This window comes from Panulirus ornatus, chromosome 65, assembly GCF_036320965.1.
Source record: "Panulirus ornatus isolate Po-2019 chromosome 65, ASM3632096v1, whole genome shotgun sequence".
NCBI lineage: Eukaryota > Metazoa > Arthropoda > Malacostraca > Decapoda > Palinuridae > Panulirus > Panulirus ornatus.
This window is the reverse complement of record NC_092288.1, coordinates 11,105,674-11,125,723: the sequence shown is the minus strand read 5'-3', so window position 1 is coordinate 11,125,723 and position 20,050 is coordinate 11,105,674. Positions and strand designations below refer to the sequence as shown.

The following is a 20,050-nucleotide window of genomic DNA, read 5'->3' as shown; positions in this document are numbered from 1 at the left end:
GATTTAGCAGCGGATGGAACCATGGAATCAGAAGTGAGTCACAGGGTGGGTGAGGGGGCGAAGGTTCTGGGAGTGTTGAAAAATGTGTGGAAGGTGAGAACGTTATCTTGGAGAGCAGAAATCGATGTGTTTGAAGGAATAGTGGTTCCAACAATGTTATGTGGTTGCGAGGCATGGACTATAGATAGGGTTGTGCGGAGGAGGGTGGATGTTTTGGAAATGAAGTGTTTGAGGACAGTATGTGGTGTGAGGTGGTTTGATTGAGTAAGTAATGAAAGGGTAAGAGAGATGTGTGGTAATAAAAAGAGTGGCTGAGAGAGCAGAAGAGGGTGTATTGAGATGATTTGGTCACATGGAGAGAATGAGTGAGGAAGGATTGATAAAGAGGCTATATGCGTCAGAGGTAGAGGAAACGAGGTGAAGCAGGAGACCAAATTGGAGGTGGAAAGATGGAATGAAAAAGATTTTGATCGATGTAGGCCACAGGAGGGTGAAAGGCGTTCAAGGAATAGAGTGAATTGGAACGATGTGGTATACCGGGGTCGACATGCTAGTCCTTGCACGCCTGTCACCCTCCTGTATATTCAAGCCCTGATCTCTTTCACTCCATCCTTCCATCTCCAGTTTGGTCTCCCACGTCTTGTTCCCTCTACCTCTGATACATATACCCTCTTTGTCAATCCTTTCTCACTCATTCTCTCCATGTGACCAAACCATTTCAATACACTCTTCTGCTTTCTCCACCACACTCATTTTACTACCACACATCACTCGTATCCTTTCATTACTTACTCGATCAAACCACCTCATACCACATATTGTCCTTAAATATTTCATTTCCAACACATCCACTCTTCTCTGTACGACCTTATCTGTAGCCCATGCTTTGCAACCATATAATATTGTTGGAACTATTATATATATGTTACAAACATGATGTAACATACATTATTTATTTACTTATTTTTCGGAATACAAAGTGAAACCGAAATTCATAACCAATACAACTACTGCTGCTACTGCTACTAAATAATGATGGTGATAATGATAATAATATTAATGATATTGATAATGATAGTGAATACACAATGAAAACTATTCTGAGAAGACTGTATACAAGTATACCTATCTATGCTTTCAAACAGATGTTAGCAGTCTGTGACCATTCGTCAAATTACATGTGTGATTATTAGATGAATACGAGTACTTGCCCATAAATTTGAATGTAAATGCAAATACCACAATATAAGAATAGTTTGAATACAAATAAACATGAATATTGTATTTGAATGCATTCGAAGAGGAATACCAAATACAAATACTCCATTTCTCTACCACACATTGTTCTGTCGCATACTTCTCTCATTTGTTCACAAATGCTCACCCGCATACTCAATGATAATAACTTTAATTGTAAACACACGTATGTAGAATTTACCAACCTTATCACACCAGTCATAACAGTAAAGTTTATCTTTAGCAAGTTTGCTTTGAGTGAAAATTCCCAGGCTTAAGCCATTTCTTCTATTAGACGATTAAATAGCTGTTCTACTCATGAAGTAGCTTGGTAAACACAGTAAATAAAACAAAAGTAAGAGGCAAACAAAATTAATGATAACTGTGTATTATCACATCAGTGATCATACACAACAACAGCAAAAGTGATTAAGAAAAGACACTGCAGTTGCATCAGGCTCCAGCTACTTTGGCTTACGAGTAATGGAGATGAGCAGACTTGAATACTTAAGGAGTTTTCATACATTTATCAATATTTTATTATTTAAAACTATTCCCCCTTTTTTTTTGTTTTCTCTTTTTTCTTATTTTTTCAAACCATCCCGTGACCCTCAGGAGCCTCCTTGTGACCCTCATTTGGGTCATGACCATGGGTTGTGGAAACACTGGTATAAACAAAGCAGAAGCATCAATGATTTGTTCCAGTGACTATATATTTAGTATTTTAGAATGGAGAAATAGTGGATCAAAGTATTTATGAATTTATAAATTCAAATAGAACTTGCCATAGCACATGAAAGAGAACTGCTAAATGATTTAATGGCCTCATTGAAGACATTCAGTCAAATACAAGATATAAACAGCAGCAAGATATGATACTACCATTGCTTTAAATTTTACTAATGACATTGAGTCATCAAAACAAGCATCATTGATACTAATGTTATAGAAGTAGACAGAGTTAGAATGAAGATATGATTATTACAAACAACTTATATTTTTACTCAATGGAAGGAAACTCTCAATATCTGTAATGCAGAAACAAATACTGCAGTGTTCTGTCGGTACATACGTACTTCAAATGATTGCAGAAATTAGTGCTGCATAAAGGAACTTATATTAAGAGAAACAGAAAATTACTTAGAGATAGGAAACTCTGGATCAGTAAAAGAGAATGGAAGAAAAACCAAAGGTTTGCAGGCAGCAGAGATGGAGTGGAACAATTAGAGGAAAAAGTTAAAAAATGATAATTGGCAAATGAAGGGGTTACATAGAAGACCTCAAAGATTAAATGAAAAGAAAGTAATTCAAAACATGGATATGAATTCAGAAGTTTTATTTGTTTATGTAAACAAAGAAAAACTAAAAGAATGGAGTTAAGGCCTTTCAAAGAAGGTGACAGTTATGTAAATGACCCCACTTGTTGATAAACCAGTATAAGCCAGTTAGGAGTGCTGAATAGCCTTAGAAGCTCCAGTGCTTGGCTTATAAGCTTAAATTGTATAATCCAATCCAATCCAGTTGTTGATGCAATATAGAATGATGAAATAAATGATTTGACTTTTGATTAATATGATGAACATGCATTTACAGATATGGATTCATCAGAAAGAGAGAAGTGAAACTCGATCAGTATAAAGGGAACTCAGTAGTTAGACCAGATGGAATATTGGCAGTATTTAGAAAAATAAATGAAGCAATAGCCAAACTTCTGACAATTCTCTTGAGACAAAGCATTGACAAGTCAAGCATAGCAGTTCGATATAAAAAGGCATATGAACACAATACACAGAGGAGGATCCAAATTTCTGATCAAATTTACAAACCAATCAGCTTACACTGCACATGATTAGATTATTTCAGAAAGAAATAATTTCAGAGAGTGATAAAGAGACACAACATCTTACCAGTAATGAATTCATATATTAAGGACATTTGTACCTGGTAAAGCACACAACTACTAGTTCACTATAAAAACACATGAAACCCAATGGGTACTGCACTGTTTTTCTTGATTTCGATGAAGCATTTAACACAGTAAACTTTAGAATATTATTGAAGAAAAATGCAAAACAAAATACCAAAGTAGAAAAATGGATCTGAGAATTTGTTACCAACAGAAATTTCTTGATAATTACAAATGGAAGCATGTCTAATGAAGATGTACTTTTGGTTGTACTGTAGGGAATTGTGCTAGATTCATTACTCTTTTTAGTCACAATATTATTGTATTAAATCTTTTTTAAAATGTCTGAATATTGATACTCATTTACAACAGCATTTTTTTTGTTGTTGAAGGAAAGGAAATCCATCGTTTATGGCCTCTGTTGTTGATGCAGCAGATTGATTTAGATAATCAGTCAGTCACTCATCACATCAGGTATAGATAAGGAATTTCCAAGCCCCTTGCTCCCTCCTGTTTTAGTTGCCTTCTACAGCATGCAGGAATACGTGTGGTCTTCTTTCTCCCCTATCCCCAGGGATTTTTTTTTATACATATTCACCATTTCCCACACTAGCGAGGTAGCATTAAGAACAGAGGACTGAGCCTCAGAGGGAATATCCTCACTTGGCCCCCTTCTCTGTTCTTGTTTTGGAAAATTAAAAATGAGAGGGGAGGACTTCCAGCCCCCCCGCTCCCTCCCCTCTAAGTCGCCATATATATATATATATATATATATATATATATATATATATATATAGATATATATATATATATATATATATATATATATATATATATATATATATATATATATATATATATATATATAGTTTATGTGTATAGTTTATATTATTTATATTTATTCTATTTTTTATTATACTTAACTGCCGTCTCCTGAGGTAGTGCAAGGAAACAGATGTGGAATGGCCCAACCCACCCACATACACCTATATGTATATATATATATATATATATATATATATATATATATATATATATATGTGTGTGGGGCCTGGATGTGGAAAGGGAGCTGTGGTTTCGGGCATTATTGCGTGACAACTGGAGACTGAGTGTGAACGAATGGGGCCTTTGTTGTCTTTTCCTAGTGCTACCTCGCACACATGAGGGGGGAGGGGGATGGTATTCCATGTGTGGCGAGGTGGTGATGGGAATGAATAGGGGCAGGCAGTGTGAATTGTGTGCATGGGTATATATGTATGTGTCTGTGTGTGTATATGTATGTGTGCGTTGAGATGTATAGGTGTGTATATTTGCGTGTGTGTGTGTACATTGTGTATGGGGGTGGGTTGTGCCATTTCTTTCGTCTGTTTCCTTGCACTACCTCGCAAACGCGGGAGACAGCGACAAAGCAAAATAATATAAATAAATAATAAAATAAATATATATATATATATATATATATATATATATTATCCCTGGGGATAGGGGATTAAGAATGCTTCCCACGTATTCCCTGCGTGTCGTAGAAGGCGACTAAAAGGGGAGGGAGCGGGGGGCTGGAAATCCTCCCCTCTCGGGTTTTTTTTTTTTCCAAAAGAAGGAACAGAGAATTGGGCCAGGTGAGGGTATTCCCTCAAAGGCCCAGTCCTCTGTTCTTAACGCTACCTCGCTAATGCGGGAAATGGTGAATAGTTTGAAAGAAAGAATATATATATATATATATATATATATATATATATGTGTATGTATATATATATATATATATATATATATATATATATATATGATAGGGCATAGGGGAGAAAGAATACTTCCCACGTATTCCCTGTGTGTCGTAGAAGGCGACTAAAAGGGAAGGGAGCGGGGGGCTGGAAATCCTCCCCTCTTGTTTTTTTATTTTTTTTTTTAATTTTCCAAAAGAGGGAACAGAGAAGAGGGCCAGGTGAGGCTATTCCCTCAAAGGCCCAGTCCTCTGTTCTTAACGCTACCTCGCTATCGCGGGAAATAGCGAATAGTATGAAAAAAAAAAAAAAAAATATATATATATATATATATATAGGGAGCGGGGCACTGGAAATCCTCCCCTCTCTTTTTTTTTTTCTTTTTCTTTTAATTTTCCAAAAGAAGGAACAGAGAAGGGGGCCAGGTGAGGATATTCCCTCAAAGGCCCAGTCCTCTGTTCTTAACGCTACCTCGCTATCGCGGGAAATGGCGAATAGTATGAAAATATATATATATATATATATATATATATATATATATATATATATATATATATATATATATATATATATATATATATATATTCCTATGAGTCCACGGGGAAAGTTCCCAAGTGCACTTTCGTGTAATAATCACATCATCAGGGGAGACACAAGAGAGAAATATAACAGTCAGTTGATATACATCGAAGAGACAAAGCTAGGACGCCATGTGGTAAACATGTGATTGTTCAATATATATATATATATATATATATATATATATATATATATATATGGGTCAAAGTGCTGTCAATGAACTGAACCAGGGCATGTGAAACATCTGGGATAAACCATGGAAAGGCCTGTGGGGCCTGGATGTGGAGAGGGAGCTGTAGTTTGAGTGCATTACTCACAACAGCTAGAGACTGAGTGTGAATGAATGTGGCCTTTTTTTGTCTGTTTTCCTGGCTCTACCTTGCTGAAGCAGGGGGTAGTGATGCTGTTTCTTGTGAGGCAGGGTAGTGACAGAATGGATAAAGGCAGGCAAGTATTAATATGGGCATGTGTATATATGTATATGTCTGCGTGTTTGCATTTATGATAAGGATTTACTTATGGATGTCATGGATTTAAGCCTAGTCCTACCATGTGGTAAGCTGGTACTCTTACCATTGTGCTATGTGGCAATAAAAGGCTTTTATCGCCTTATGGTACAACTGTAAGGTGCTGGCTTATGATGCAGTAGGACTGGGTTTGAATCTAGTGCATCCAGTACACCAAATATATATATATATATATATATATATATATATATATATATATATATATATATATATATATATATACATATATATATATATATATTTTTTTTTTTTTTTTTTTTTTTTTTGTCGCAGTCTTCTGCGCCTGCAAGGTAGCGCAAGGAAACAGACAAAAGAAATGGCCCAACCCACACCCACACACATGTCCACACACGCAAACATACACACCCACACATCCCAACGTACACACATATATACACACGCAGACACACACATATACACACTTGCACACAATTCACACTGTCTGCCCCTACTCACCCCCATCGCCACCCCGCCACACACGGAATAACATCCCCCTCCCCCCTCATGTGCGCGAGGCAGCGCCAGGAAAAGCGCCACTCTATCATCAAACACATTCAACAAACCTTCAAAATACTCACTCCATCTCCTCACATCACCACACATTTACACACACATGCTCACCTTCATCCCCTCCTGGCACCACCAGCCTCACAGGGAACAACATGACCACCCTGTGCATCAGCCAGGTAGTGCCAGGAAACAGACGAAGAAAGACCACATTTGCTCACAGTCATTCTTAGGAGATTGGGGAGAAGAAATACTGCCCATATATTCCCTGCATGTTGTAGAAGTGCAACTGAAATAGGTGGGAGTAGGAAGCTGGAAATCCTTCCCTCCTGTTTTACTTTCCAAAGGAAGGAACAGAGAAAGGGGCCCAAGTGAGGATTTTTCCCTCTGAGGCTAATTCATCTGTTCTTGATGCTACTTTGTTACCTTGGGAAATGGTGAATGTGTATTGGGAAAAAAAATATATATAAATATATATAGAATGAGAGAGAGAGGGGTGCTTACAAGAGATCACATTGTGAGTTAAGTGAGGCTGTATCAAAGGGACAATCCTGTAAGAAAACTTCTTACTTCAAAGGTTTTCACACTTTCCTGTCGCTGAAAAAGTGCAGCCTTCAGAATGAGGTCCTTGGTAATGCCAGGAACCTTTCAGAGAACTTTTTCCTGGGGTAAATATAGATGAATAGTTTAAAAGAAAGAAAAAAAAAAAAAAAAAAAAATATATATATATATATATATATATATATATATATATATATATATATATATATATATATATATATATATATACTCATATTGTATATAGATATGCTAAACCTGGCTTTTGTGGGTAGGTGGATTGCCTTTGTATTTGTCATTGTTATTGTCAGCTATCTTCCTGTTACAACTAAGGCAGTGTACAATAAAATGTGTAAACCGAATGTTTGTCTTATTTTAGATCCATGATCTAGATATTGATAACTTCATGCCAAAGTCAGTCCAGAAATTTTGACTACATTTCTGCAGATTTTATGAAATTAATAGTGTACCATTATTTTTTTATGATTTATAATCATAGCTACCCACAAGGCCCGAAAAAGATAAGTAAAGAGCATGTTTTTCTTGATATTCATCATTGTATTTTTCCTCCATTAGGTTTTTGCTATAATATGTATCTGTGAATGCATACATATAACTTTACCATCTTGCTCTAGAAGTCTCTTCTATGGACTTTCCATAGTGCTTAGGAAGCCAAACATGTTCACTGGCTATGACCATAGGTCAAGGATTGTCGTGATATTTTGTGTATGGCTGTGTGAGATGAGTACAGGACATTTTAGGAGAAAGTGTTCTCTGTCTTCAGGATAGAAGTTTTATCTTGGCCATTAGGGGATCCCGTGATGTGCTGACTGGTATTTGTAATATTGTGGAGATGGGTGGTGTCCAGAGCACAGACAAGAAAGTGTGACTTGTATGTCTATGGTGAATGTGGTTTCAGATAGGTGTGTGACTGATGGGGTGCTGTTTAAGACTGTGGTGCAAGGGCAGACGTTTAGTGCTTGTCAGGGTATTGTGTTGTGTATATATAATATTGTGGAGATGGGTGGTGTCCAGAGCACAGACAAGAAAGTGTGACTTGTATGTCTATGGTGAATGTGGTTTCAGATAGGTGTGTGACTGATGGGGTGCTGTTTAAGACTGTGGTGCAAGGGCAGACGTTTAGTGCTTGTCAGGGTATTGTGTTGTGTATATATACTGTCTTTGTTGTCTTTGCTGGAGTTATTAGGGTCCTCTGTGAGCACATTTTCTTGAAATGTGAACCAAGGGTAAGCTTTTTGTTTCTACTTGGGGATTGATAGTTAGTTATGGAGTGGTTTGGGTAAAAATGTTTGTGTACTGTTGCAGAGAATTGAGTACCAGGCATATTGAGATGACATTGTATTGGGAAGATTTTTTTAATTGTGTTGGTGTTGATTGTTTGTTGTTGCTGTGCAGCCAGTGACTGTTTTGTTTGGTTTGAAGCTTTGTTATATTAGCTTTTGGCAAGGTGGATGACCAGGCAGGTGAGCTGTACTGCAGGGTAAAGAAGATGTACTGTTTTTAAGGGATGATAAGGGATTCTTTTTCGTGCTCAAATCTGGTACCTGTAAGTGTTTTGAGGGCATTTAGTTTGTTGTTTTTATGTTTATGTTTGTAGTATGGGGGTGAATGCATGTGTAGTTACCTGTTTTTGATTTCCTATTTGTACTGTATAGGGTGGGAGTTTTACACTCTGCGGTCCCATCTCTTTAGCATTCTTTACTGTCATACAACTTTTTAGATTTTTGTATGCTCTCTGCATAAAATGTCTTGATTCATTTTATTCCATTCATCCACCAGTCCCTTACTATAAAACTACTATTTAATATCTTGTTAAACAAGTTTCTTGCCTAATTTCATGTTATGTTCTCTGGTTGATTATCCCTTTATCTTACAAAAAAATGTTTCCTGTCAACATCATCAGTCTGTTTTAGAAGCTTAAAAGGTTGAGATCAGGTTACCCTTACTCGTCTCTTCCATGGAGGGCAAATTTAAGGCCTCTGGCTCCGCTCTCTTAATGCAAGTACCATCTTTATTACTCACCTTGGGACCTTCTCTGCTCTAGTGTTTCTGTGGATGCAGTATTTGCATTGAAGAATGTTTGTAAGAAATATTTACAAAAAGTAGAAGACTTTGTATGTGGCATTTATGGATCTGGAGAAAACATATTTGGTTTGATAGACATTCCTTGTGGAAGTTGTTCCATGGTGTGGGGGAAAGGTATTAGAAGCAATGAGGAATTTTTATCAAGAGATTGAGGCATATGTGTGAGCAAACAGAAGAGTCAAAGTGGGTCTTCAGAATGGGTGTGTGATGTCATCAAGGCTGTGTAATTTGTTTATGGATGGAGTATTAGAGAGGGAGGTAGGGGTATGCACGTTGTAGGGAGTGAGAGGGGGCGTGAGAAGTGAGTTAGTTGTTTGCAGATGACATGGCATTGATCGTTCCAACAACAACAATTGGAACGATGTTTATATGTATATGTATGTATATTGGAAAGGATCACAATTTTGCGCGTGATCAACATATTCCTATGAGTCCACGGAGAAAATGAAACACGAAAAGTTCCCACTTTTCGTGTTTCATTTTCCCCGTGGACTCATAGGAATGTATGTATATGTGTGTAAGTGGGCATATATGTATATATATGTGTATATGAGTTGATGAGCCATTCTTTGTTTCCTGGCATTACCTCGCTGATGTGGGAAACGGTGAACAAGTATAATTATATAATGATATATTTTCTTACATATTCGCCTTATCCAGCATTAGCGAGGTAGCGTTAAAAACAAAGGAGTAAGCCTTAGAGGGAATATCCTCACTTGGCCCACCTCTTCGTTCCTGCTTTTGGAAAATCATAAATGTAAGGGGAGGATTTCTAGCCCCCCACTCCCTCCTCTTTTAGTCTCCTTCTACGACACGCAGGGAATACGTGGGAAGTATTCTTTCTTCCCTATCCCCAGGGATATATATATATATATATATATATATGTGTGTGTGTGTGTGTGTGTGTGTGTGTGTGTGTGTGTGGAAGTCGAGAACATTATCTCGGAAAGCAAAAATGGGTATGTTTGAAGGAATAGTGGTCCCAACAATGTTGTATGGTTGTGAGGCGTGGGCTATGGATAGAGTTGTGCGCAGGAGGATGGATGTGCTGGAAATGAGATGTTTGAGGACAATGTGTGGTGTGAGGTGGTTTGATCGAGTAAGTAATGTAAGGGTAAGAGAGATGTGTGGAAATAAAAAGAGCGTGGTTGAGAGAGCAGAAGAGGGTGTTTTGAAATGTTTGGGCACATGGAGAGAATGAGTGAGGAAAGATTGACCAAGAGGATATATGTGTCGGAGGTGGAGGGAACGAGGAGAAGTGGGAGACCAAATTGGAGGTGGAAAGATGGAGTGAAAAAGATTTTGAGTGATTGGGGCCTGAACATGCAGGAGGGTGAAAGGCGGGCAAGGAATAGAGTGAATTGGATCGATGTGGTATACCGGCGTTGACGTGCTGTCAGTGGATTGAATCAGGGCATGTGAAGCGTCTGGGGTAAACCATGGAAAGTTGTGTGGGGCCTGGATGTGGAAAGGGAGCTGTGGTTTTGGGCATTATTGCATGACAGCTAGAGACTGAGTGTGAACGAATGGGGCCTTTGTTGTCTTTTCCTAGCGCTACCTTGCACACATGAGGGGGGAGGGGGATGGTATTCCATGTGTGGCGAGGTGGTGATGTGAATGAATAAAGGTAGACAGTGTGAATTGTGTGCATGGGTATATATGTATGTGTCTGTGTGTGTATATATATGTGTACATTGAGATGTACAGGTATGTATATTTGCGTGTGTGGACATGTATGTATATACATGTGTATGGAGGTGGGTTGGGCCATTTCTTTCGTCTGTTTCCTTGCGCTACCTCGCAAACGCGGGAGACAGTGACAAAGCAAAATAAATAAATAAAATAAATGGTATTGCAGTGGAATTTATTAAAAAAGGGGGTGACTGTATTGTTGACTGGTTGGTAAGGTTATTTAATGTATGTATGACTCATGGTGAGGTGCCTGAGGATTGGCGGAGTGCGTGCATAGTGCCATTGTACAAAGGCAAAGGGGATAAAAGTGAGTGCTCAAATTACAGAGGTATAAGTTTGTTGAGTATTCCTGGCAAATTATATGGGAGGGTATTGATTGAGAGGGTGAAGGCATGTACAGAGCATCAGATTGGGGAAGAGCAGTGTGGTTTCAGAAGTGGTAGAGGATGTGTGGATCAGGTGTTTGCTTTGAAGAATGTATGTGAGAAATACTTAGAAAAGCAAATGGATTTGTATGTAGTATTTATGGATTTGGAGAAGGCATATGATAGAGTTGATAGAGATGCTCTGTGGAAGGTATTAAGAATATATGGTGTGGGAGGCAAGTTGTTAGAAGCAGTGAAAAGTTTTTATCGAGGATGTAAGGCATGTGTACGTGTAGGAAGAGAGGAAAGTGATTGGTTCTCAGTGAATGTAGGTTTGCGGCAGGGGGTGTGTGATGTCTCCATGGTTGTTTAATTTGTTTATGGATGGGGTTGTTAGGGAGGTGAAATGCAAGAGTCCTGGAAAGAGGGGCAAGTATGAAGTCTGTTGGGGATGAGAGAGCTTGGGAAGTGAGTCAGTTGTTGTTCGCTGATGATACAGCGCTGGTGGCTGATTCATTTGAGAAACTACAGAAGCTGGTGACTGAGTTTGGTAAAGTGTGTGAAAGAAGAAAGTTGAGAGTAAATGTGAATAAGAGCAAGGCTATTAGGTACAGTAGGGTTGAGGGTCAAGTCAATTGGGAGGTGAGTTTGAATGGAGAAAAACTGGAGGAAGTGAAGTGTTTTAGATATCTGGGAGTGGATCTGGCAGCGGATGGAACCATGGAAGCGGAAGTGGATCATAGGGTGGGGGAGGGGGCGAAAATTCTGGGAGCCTTGAAGAATGTGTGGAAGTCGAGAACACTATCTCGGAGAGCAAAAATGGGTATGTTTGAGGGAATAGTGGTTCCAACAATGTTGTATGGTTGCGAGGCGTGGGCTATGGATAGAGTTGTGCGCAGGAGGATGGATTTGCTGGAAATGAGATGTTTGAGGACAATGTGTGGTGTGAGGTGGTTTGATCGAGTAAGTAACGTAAGGGTAAGAGAGATGTGTGGAAATAAAAAGAGCGTGGTTGAGAGAGCAGAAGAGGGTGTTTTGAAATGGTTTGGGCACATGGAGAGAATGAGTGAGGAGAGATTGACCAAGAGGATATATGTGTCGGAGGTGGAGGGAACAGAGAAGAGGGAGACCAAATTGGAGGTGGAAAGATGGAGTGAAAAAGATTTTGTGTGATCGGGGCCTGAACATGCAGGAGGGTGAAAGGAGGGCAAGAAATAGAGTGAATTGGAGCGATGTGGTATACCGGGGTTGACGTGCTGTCAGTGGATTGAAGCAAGGCATGTGAAGCGTCTGGGGTAAACCATGGAAAGCTGTGTAGGTATGTATATTTGCGTGTGTGGACGTGTGTATGTACATGTGTATGGGGGGGTGGGCCATTTCTTTCGTCTGTTTCCTTGCGCTACCTCGCAAACGCGGGAGACAGCGACAAAGTATAAAAAAAAAAAAAAATATATATTAATATATATTATTCATTTATTATACATAATTGCTGTTTCCTGCATCACCGAGGTAGCACCAGGAAACAGACAAAGAATGGCTCATCCACTCATATACATATACACCCACATACGCACTTATCCATGCATATGCATATCTACATCGTTCCAGTTGTTGTTGTTGGAACGATGTTGATATGTATATGTATGTATGGAGTGAATTGGAACAATGTTGTGTACTGTGGTCGACATGCTGTCAATGGATTGAACCAGGGCATGTGAAGCATCTGGGGTGTACCATGGAATGGCCATCGGGGCCTGGATGTGTAAAGGGAGCTGTGGTTTTCACTGCATTACACGTGACAGCTAGAGACTGAGTGTGAATGAATGTGACCTTTTTGGCACCAACTTCTGCAGTTTTTCACTCGAATCAGCCACTAGAGCTGTATCATTGTTGAACAACAACTGACTCACCTCCCAAGCCCTCTCTTCCCCAACTGACTGCATACTTGCCCCTCTCTCCAAAACTCTTGCATTTACCTCCCTAACCACCCCATCCATAAACAGATTAAACACCCATGGAGACGTCACACACCCCTGTCGCAATATATGTATATGGCTTTTTAATGTGTTTATCGATGGGATGGTAAGGGATACATATATATATATATATATATATATATATATATATATATATATATATATATATATATGTGAAAATCTTGGAGAGAGGAATGAGGCCTACAATATGCTGCAAGTAGAGGGGCCTGGTAGGTGAATCAGTAGAGTTTGTAGCATGATACGGCTCTGGTGGCAAACTTGAGAGAAGAACTCTAGAAGCTGGTGTCTGAATTTGGAAGTGTGTTAAAGGATGAACGTGAGAGTTAATGTGAACAGAGGTGAGGTAGTAAGGTGTAGCAGGTGGGTAAGATAGGATGGCTTGAGTGTGAATTTAAGCAAGGAGAACCTAGAGGAAGTGAAGTGCTTTTATAAGTGGACATGGCAGTGAATGGAACCATGGGAGCTGAAGTGAGTCATTGTATGGTAAATAGGAGACTCTTCTCCTGGGTGCTTTGAGAAGAGTGTAAAAGGGGATGTCACTGTCTATTAGAGCAAACATGAATATATGTTAGATTTGTCCCAGTGTTGTTGCATGGGTCTTCATCCCAGATTGCAAAAGAAAATATGATGATGAATGTGATGGAAATCATATAACTGACAACAAAATGCAGTGTGTTGTAGGTTGGTCTTGTAGGGAATTACTTTGTAAGAGCAAGGTGTGATAGTGACTGTCTAAGTGATAGATCTGACTGGTGTGTTTTACAGTGGTGTGGACATATAGAGAGAATAAACTAAGAAAACAGGAAAATGAGGATCTACATTTAAGAAGTAGAGGGAGCAAGGGAAAGGGGAGACCAAAAAGGAGATGGAAGGATAATTGAGGGATTGTGGTCTGAACATTCAGGGGGATGGGAGGAATGAATTGATTATGATTGATTGAAGCACTGTTGTATATGGTGGTGGGTGACATGGCATCAGAGAGTTAAACAAGAGAATGGTTTGTAGGGCTTAACAGTTTATGGTTACTGGTGTGTAGGGCATTCCTGTTTATGGTGTGCTCTGGTTTCAGTACATTTTGCATCACTGTTAAAGTGTGGATGTGAGTAAATGAGGCCATAGCTTTTTGTGCCTGGACAGCCTCCCCAAAGTGGGAAAGTGCAAACAGATATTACTTTTCCAAACATGCATTCTCTCTGCATATACTGTGCATACACCTTTCTCTTCTCTTCCATTAACAGTTTAGCATCCTCAGCCCATCATTTATATACTCATGCTCATACATCCCCATCCTACCTATGCATGCCATATGTATACTGTAAGTATAAGATACTTGCACTTAGTGTTAATTAAGGCTGTGCTGTAATTGTATCGATATAATTTCTTTGGATTAGTGTTAAAATCAGTAGTCTAGAGAAGTTTAGGAAAAGTAATGTTTTTGTACTAATGGAACTAGCAGTATAGAGTGATAATCAGAAAGATAGTACTGTATTTTTTAATTCATTGTTTCTGTACAGTATTTTTCTAATTCAGAATTTCTCTTACAGGCGCCCAGTACCTATCGTGCCTCCAAGACTACCTGACCGTCCCCATGTTCCACAACGACCACACTGAATGTGTTATTTAATGAAGAATAACGTACTTCGTGTTAAGGCTTTAAACCATGGGTGCTGAAATATTTACAGGGAGGCAATGTAGTGAATCTCCCTGAACAAAATCAAGAACTTTTAATGGGGTTTGCATTCATGCATGGTCCCTGTAGCAGTTTGGTCTCAAACAGCAGTTTCTGATGGCTCATTAGTCAGCTTTATTCAGTTGATCAACTGTAGTCCATCATGTTTTCTAGAATTATCACAAAATCTTAATATTATAGTCCATCTGAGCTTTTGATTGCCATTTCATTTTCTTTCATTTGTATGAAAGATTTTGGCTAGAATTGTTATTTGAAAGTAAATGACATGCATTCCTTATTAGGTGTAGGATGCATGTACAATTTGTAATGGTTTGAAAAAACTTCATAAGAACCTAATATGGCCACTGTTCCAAATGTTTGACATTAAACCTCGGTCATCATAAGCAGAATGAAAAGTTCATTGAATTTTACTGAGAAGATTCTCAAGTTTAACACATATATTTGTGTGTTCAAGCTTTTTTTTACTGCCAGTAATGGGAATATAGAGTCTGTGATACTGACCCATGTGCCATTTCATATTGGATATGTGTATTCATTTTCTTTAGTTAAACATGTGAGCAAATGGAAGCTTTATGCCTTTGTGTCCACTGCAGACTCTTTTAGACATCTTGTAACCAATTGTTTATGAAACATTATACAAAGTACCCACATAATCTTGACAATTTTCTAATGTGTCTGTTAATAGACTTACTGGTATTCATCCTTTGTTTGGGCTTTTATGAACATTGCATCTAGATTGTCATCTATTGGATGTTTCTGCAGTATTAATGGCAAGTAGATGTTTGACAAATGTAAAGATTTGATAGGATGATCCACACAAATTTCATGAAGTACAGATTGCATTATAAGACTTCTAATCATGTGAATTCATGAACAAATGAGCAAAACATACAAGTTTTATGGATCTGTCTTATGCTGTGGGTTGACATGAAGTAGTTTCTTCCATTCCTTGGCTTCTGTTATTGATGATTAACTTGGAGTGATGCCAGTTGAACTTATTGATAGAGTGGAAGCCTCTCAAGGTTTCTTTGAATAGTTACATAACATAGCACTGGTCAGCTCATTCACAGCCCAGCTGAGGTTTGATGTCTGTTGATTATTTGAGTGCCATCTTTACCTACTATAAGCAGGATGCAGCTACTGAGGTTACTGGGTGGTGAGTTTGCCTCATAGGTATGAGCAGCTGCTTTGCGTCATACATCCTTTCTTACTATTTTTTTGCCAGATCATTTTCACTGTATTATTTTGTATCTTTAAGTGTATATTAGAATGTTTATACACTTTATTACCATTTTTTTCCTCATAGGGAAAGATGTAACCATGTATAGGTATTCAACTTCATAAGAGAAAAGCTTTTCTCAGAGCGACCAACTCTGTATGAGAATTAATTCTTGAATCTGGCATTTCTGCCTCGAGGAAATGTACAGCCATTAATACTTGTATTGAAATCCTGTGCATAGTTTCCAGACACTACAGCCTAAACGTTTTTCAGATACTGATCAGTCTGTGTGGAGATGTCAAGATAGCCTGTACAAGATCTGTTCTCTCATGTAATGTAATGATTTCTGAAGCTATGTCACTATTGTAAGATAATAGATATGAGGGTTTGTAGCTAAAGTACATACAAAAATACCACACATCTCACCTGTTGAGCCAGAAAATATTCTTGGAGTAACTTTTATTTGGCAAAAATGTAGCTTAAGGCTGAAGGACATGCAGGTCTTATAGACTGTTTCACCAAATAAGGTGCAAATCATTATATGTAGAGAGATATGTCCTGGTTAATGATGATAAGATTAGATGATATGTTTTCCAGAATATCTAAGAATATCCTGCCCTCGAGAGTGTCCCTGCATATTATGATGTATTACCAGTGTGTACACTAATGGATATATTACCTGACCGCTGTTTATGGTGAATGGTTTTTGTCTGAGCATGTTCCTTTGTTTTATGAGGTCTATTACTTGTGAGGAGAGGTTTGGGTAATGCTGCTTCCTATGTCCTTATGGTATGTGTTTCTTGTTGGTTGGTGAAGGAAAAAACATGGTATAGGAGTGGGAAATCTGTTTATGATGAGTCTATGGAGGTTGGATTCTATGCATTATATGACAGCCAGACTGTGATTTCCTGTCGTATGTGTAAGTCTTTTTGGTGACTTTTTGGGTTGGTTGGGCCAGATGGATTGTTATATGAATATGTATGTGGTCAAAATTTTAAGTGGCACCATCACTAACCTAATCACTGAATAGCAAACAGAAAGTGGCACTTAGACTTCAACACTACTAACCACAAAACTTTAATCAGCCAAATCTGGCTAATAAGAAAGAAAATTCATACGTGTCAAACCAACCCAGTCCTAACACATAAAGAACTTCTAACCCACTCCAACTACACAAACATGAAACACTAGTCAAAAATTAGCCACAAAGGGTATGAAAAATCCTACAGTAGATCCATTCTGATACACTTGCTGGCCCAACCTTTGCTCCAGCTGACTCTCGCAATGCTATTTAGACTGTAAAACCCCTGCAATATACCCTGACTACATTTTGTTTTTCCACATTAAACACTGTGTCCTCATAACAGTCAAAGCACTTACAGATATCTTCAGACATTCCTTTGTGCCCAATATGATTCCAAACATGTGGAAACTTGCCAATATAGTACTTACCCTGAAGTGCTCCTTTCCAGTTGTTATTGGATTTCGCATGCTCAAGATTACACCAAGATTGAAAAGTCACCTTTGGTAAAGCTGTATTGTTAGAGTACAGGCTCGTCAAAGAACTGCTCACTCCAGAGTATTCTACATTTCCCTGGGTATGCAGTCTGTTGTGGACAAGAGGGCTAGGGAAGTGAGTCAGTTGTTGTTTGCTGATGATACAGTGCTGGTGGCTGATTCAAGTGAAAAACTGCAAGAGTTGATGACAGAGTTTGGTAAAGTGTGTGAAAGAAGAAAGCTGAGAGTAAATGTGAATAAGAGCAAGGTTATTAGGTTTTGTAGGGTTGAGGGACAAGGAAATTGGGAGGTAAGTTTGAATGGAGAAAAACTGGAGGAAATGAAGTGTTTTAGATATCTGGGATTGGATTTAGCAGCGGATGGAACTATGGAAGCGAAAGAGAGTCACAAGGGGAGGGGGCAAAGGTTCTGAGAGCGTTGAAGAATGTGTGGAATGCAAGAATGTTATCTTGGAGAACAAAACTGGGTATGTTTGAAGGAATAGTGGTTCCAACGATGTTATATGGTTGTGAGGCATGGCCTATAGGCAGGGTTGTGTGGAGGATGGTGGATGTGTTGGAAATCAAATGTTTGAGGACAATATGTGGTGTGAGGTGGTTTGACCGAGTAAGTAATGAAAGGATAAGAGAGATGTGTGGTAATAAAAAGTGTGGTTGAGAGAGCAGAAGAGGGTGTATTGAAATGGTTTGGCCACATGGAGAGAATGAGTGAGGAAAGATTGACAAAGAGGATATATGTGTCGGGAACGAGAAGCGGGAGACCAAATTGGAGGTGGAAAGATGGAGTGAAAAAGATTTTGAGCGATCAGGGCTTAAACATACAGGAGGGTGAGAGGCGTGCAAGGAATATAGTGAATTGGAACAATATGGTATACCGGGGTTGATGTGCTGTCAATGGACTGAACCAGGGCATGTGAAACGTTAGGGGTGAACCATGGAAAGATGTGTATGGACTGGATGTGGATAGGGAGCTGTGGTTTTGGTGCATTACATGTAACAGCTAGAGACTGAGTGTGAACGAATGTGGCCTATTTGTCTTTTTTCCTTGTTCAACCTTGCTGAAGTAGGGGGTAGCAATGCTGTTTCCTGTGGGGCAAGGTAGCACCAGGAATGGATAAAGGCTAGAAAGTATGAAAATGTACATATGTATATATATGTGTATATGAGTGGATGGGCCATTCTTTGTCTGTTTCCTGGTGCTACCTCTCTGATGCGGGAAACAGCGATTAAGTACAATGAAAAAATAATGATATATTTCCCCTAAGGCTTAGTCCTTTGTTCTTAATGGTACCTCGCAAATGGTGGCTGATTTGGGTGAGAAACTGCAGAGTTTAGTGACTTGAGCCTGGAAAAGTGTGTGAAAGGAGGAAGTTGAGAGTTAATGTGAATAAGAGCAAGGTTATTAGGTTCAGTGGGGTTGAGGGACAAGTTAATTGGGATGTAAGTTTGAATGGAGAAAACTTGGAGCAAGTGAAGTGTTTTAGATATCTGGGAGTGGACTTAGCAGCGGATTGAACCATGGAAGCAGAAGTGAGTCACAGGATGGGGTAGGGGGCATAGGTTCTGGGAGCGGTGAAGAATGTGTGGAAGGAGAGAATGTTATCTCGTAGAGCAAAAATGGGGATGTTTGAAGGAATAGTAGATTTAACAATGTTATGTGGTTGTAAAGCATGGGCTATAGATGGGGTTGTACAGAGGAGGGTGGATGTGTTGGAAATGAAATGTTTGATGACAATATGTGGTGCGAGGCCAGAATTGCTACTCTTGTGAGAGTCCTTTTATGTAACAGAATTTGATTTTTATATATAGGAGACTGTAAAAAAAATTATGCTACTATCTTTGACATATTGTATGAGTAGGCTCAGGAAAGAGCACAAGAAACTCAAGTTTTGCATAAAATACCAAAGCAAAGATACTCAATATGAAGAGGTAGGCAGTTGAATACCTACTGTGTCTGTAGCTGCCATTTTCATTGCTTTGGTAGTAAATATCCATTGCACACTTTATGTGTAGGAGATTCTCATATATTAAGAAATTATCATCATAATTTTTTTAAGATTAACTTGAGCATTTGAGCATAATTTTCTTTTAATTGTTTATTTATTCATAAATGCCTTAGAAGCCCTTTCTTGAAATGGTCCTAGTGTTACCCCAGAAGCATTTTTTCCAGTAGCTCCTGCAGCTCCAAGGCTGCATGTATTTCAGTGGCAGCAAAATTATGGACTTTTTTTGGAGAGAGAAATTCTTCAATGAGACTGTGCTCCTTTTCATCAACAAGTCACAAGACATTCTAATTGAAGGTGACTTTTTACTTGTAGTGTAACAACAGGCAGGCAAAGTCCACTTACCCCTAATTTTCTTTATGAAATGATAAACAACTCCACCAAAGATATAACTGCTTGAGCTACACACCCCTGAAGTTGTGCTGCT

General features: G+C 38.7%; 1 protein-coding gene across 2 annotated transcripts in view; it reads left to right on the top strand.

The window, feature by feature from the left end:
* shi (dynamin-1 shibire) overlaps positions 1-15,537 on the top strand; it is a 187,468-nt gene extending 171,931 nt beyond the window's left edge. For both annotated transcript variants that reach the window (XM_071657888.1, XM_071657885.1), the window contains one exon: positions 14,739-15,537. In XM_071657888.1, the coding sequence (XP_071513989.1) occupies positions 14,739-14,805 (67 nt within the window). In that variant the 3' untranslated portion in view covers positions 14,806-15,537. The remainder of the gene's footprint in view (positions 1-14,738) is intronic.
* Positions 15,538-20,050: the final 4,513 nt, after the last annotated feature.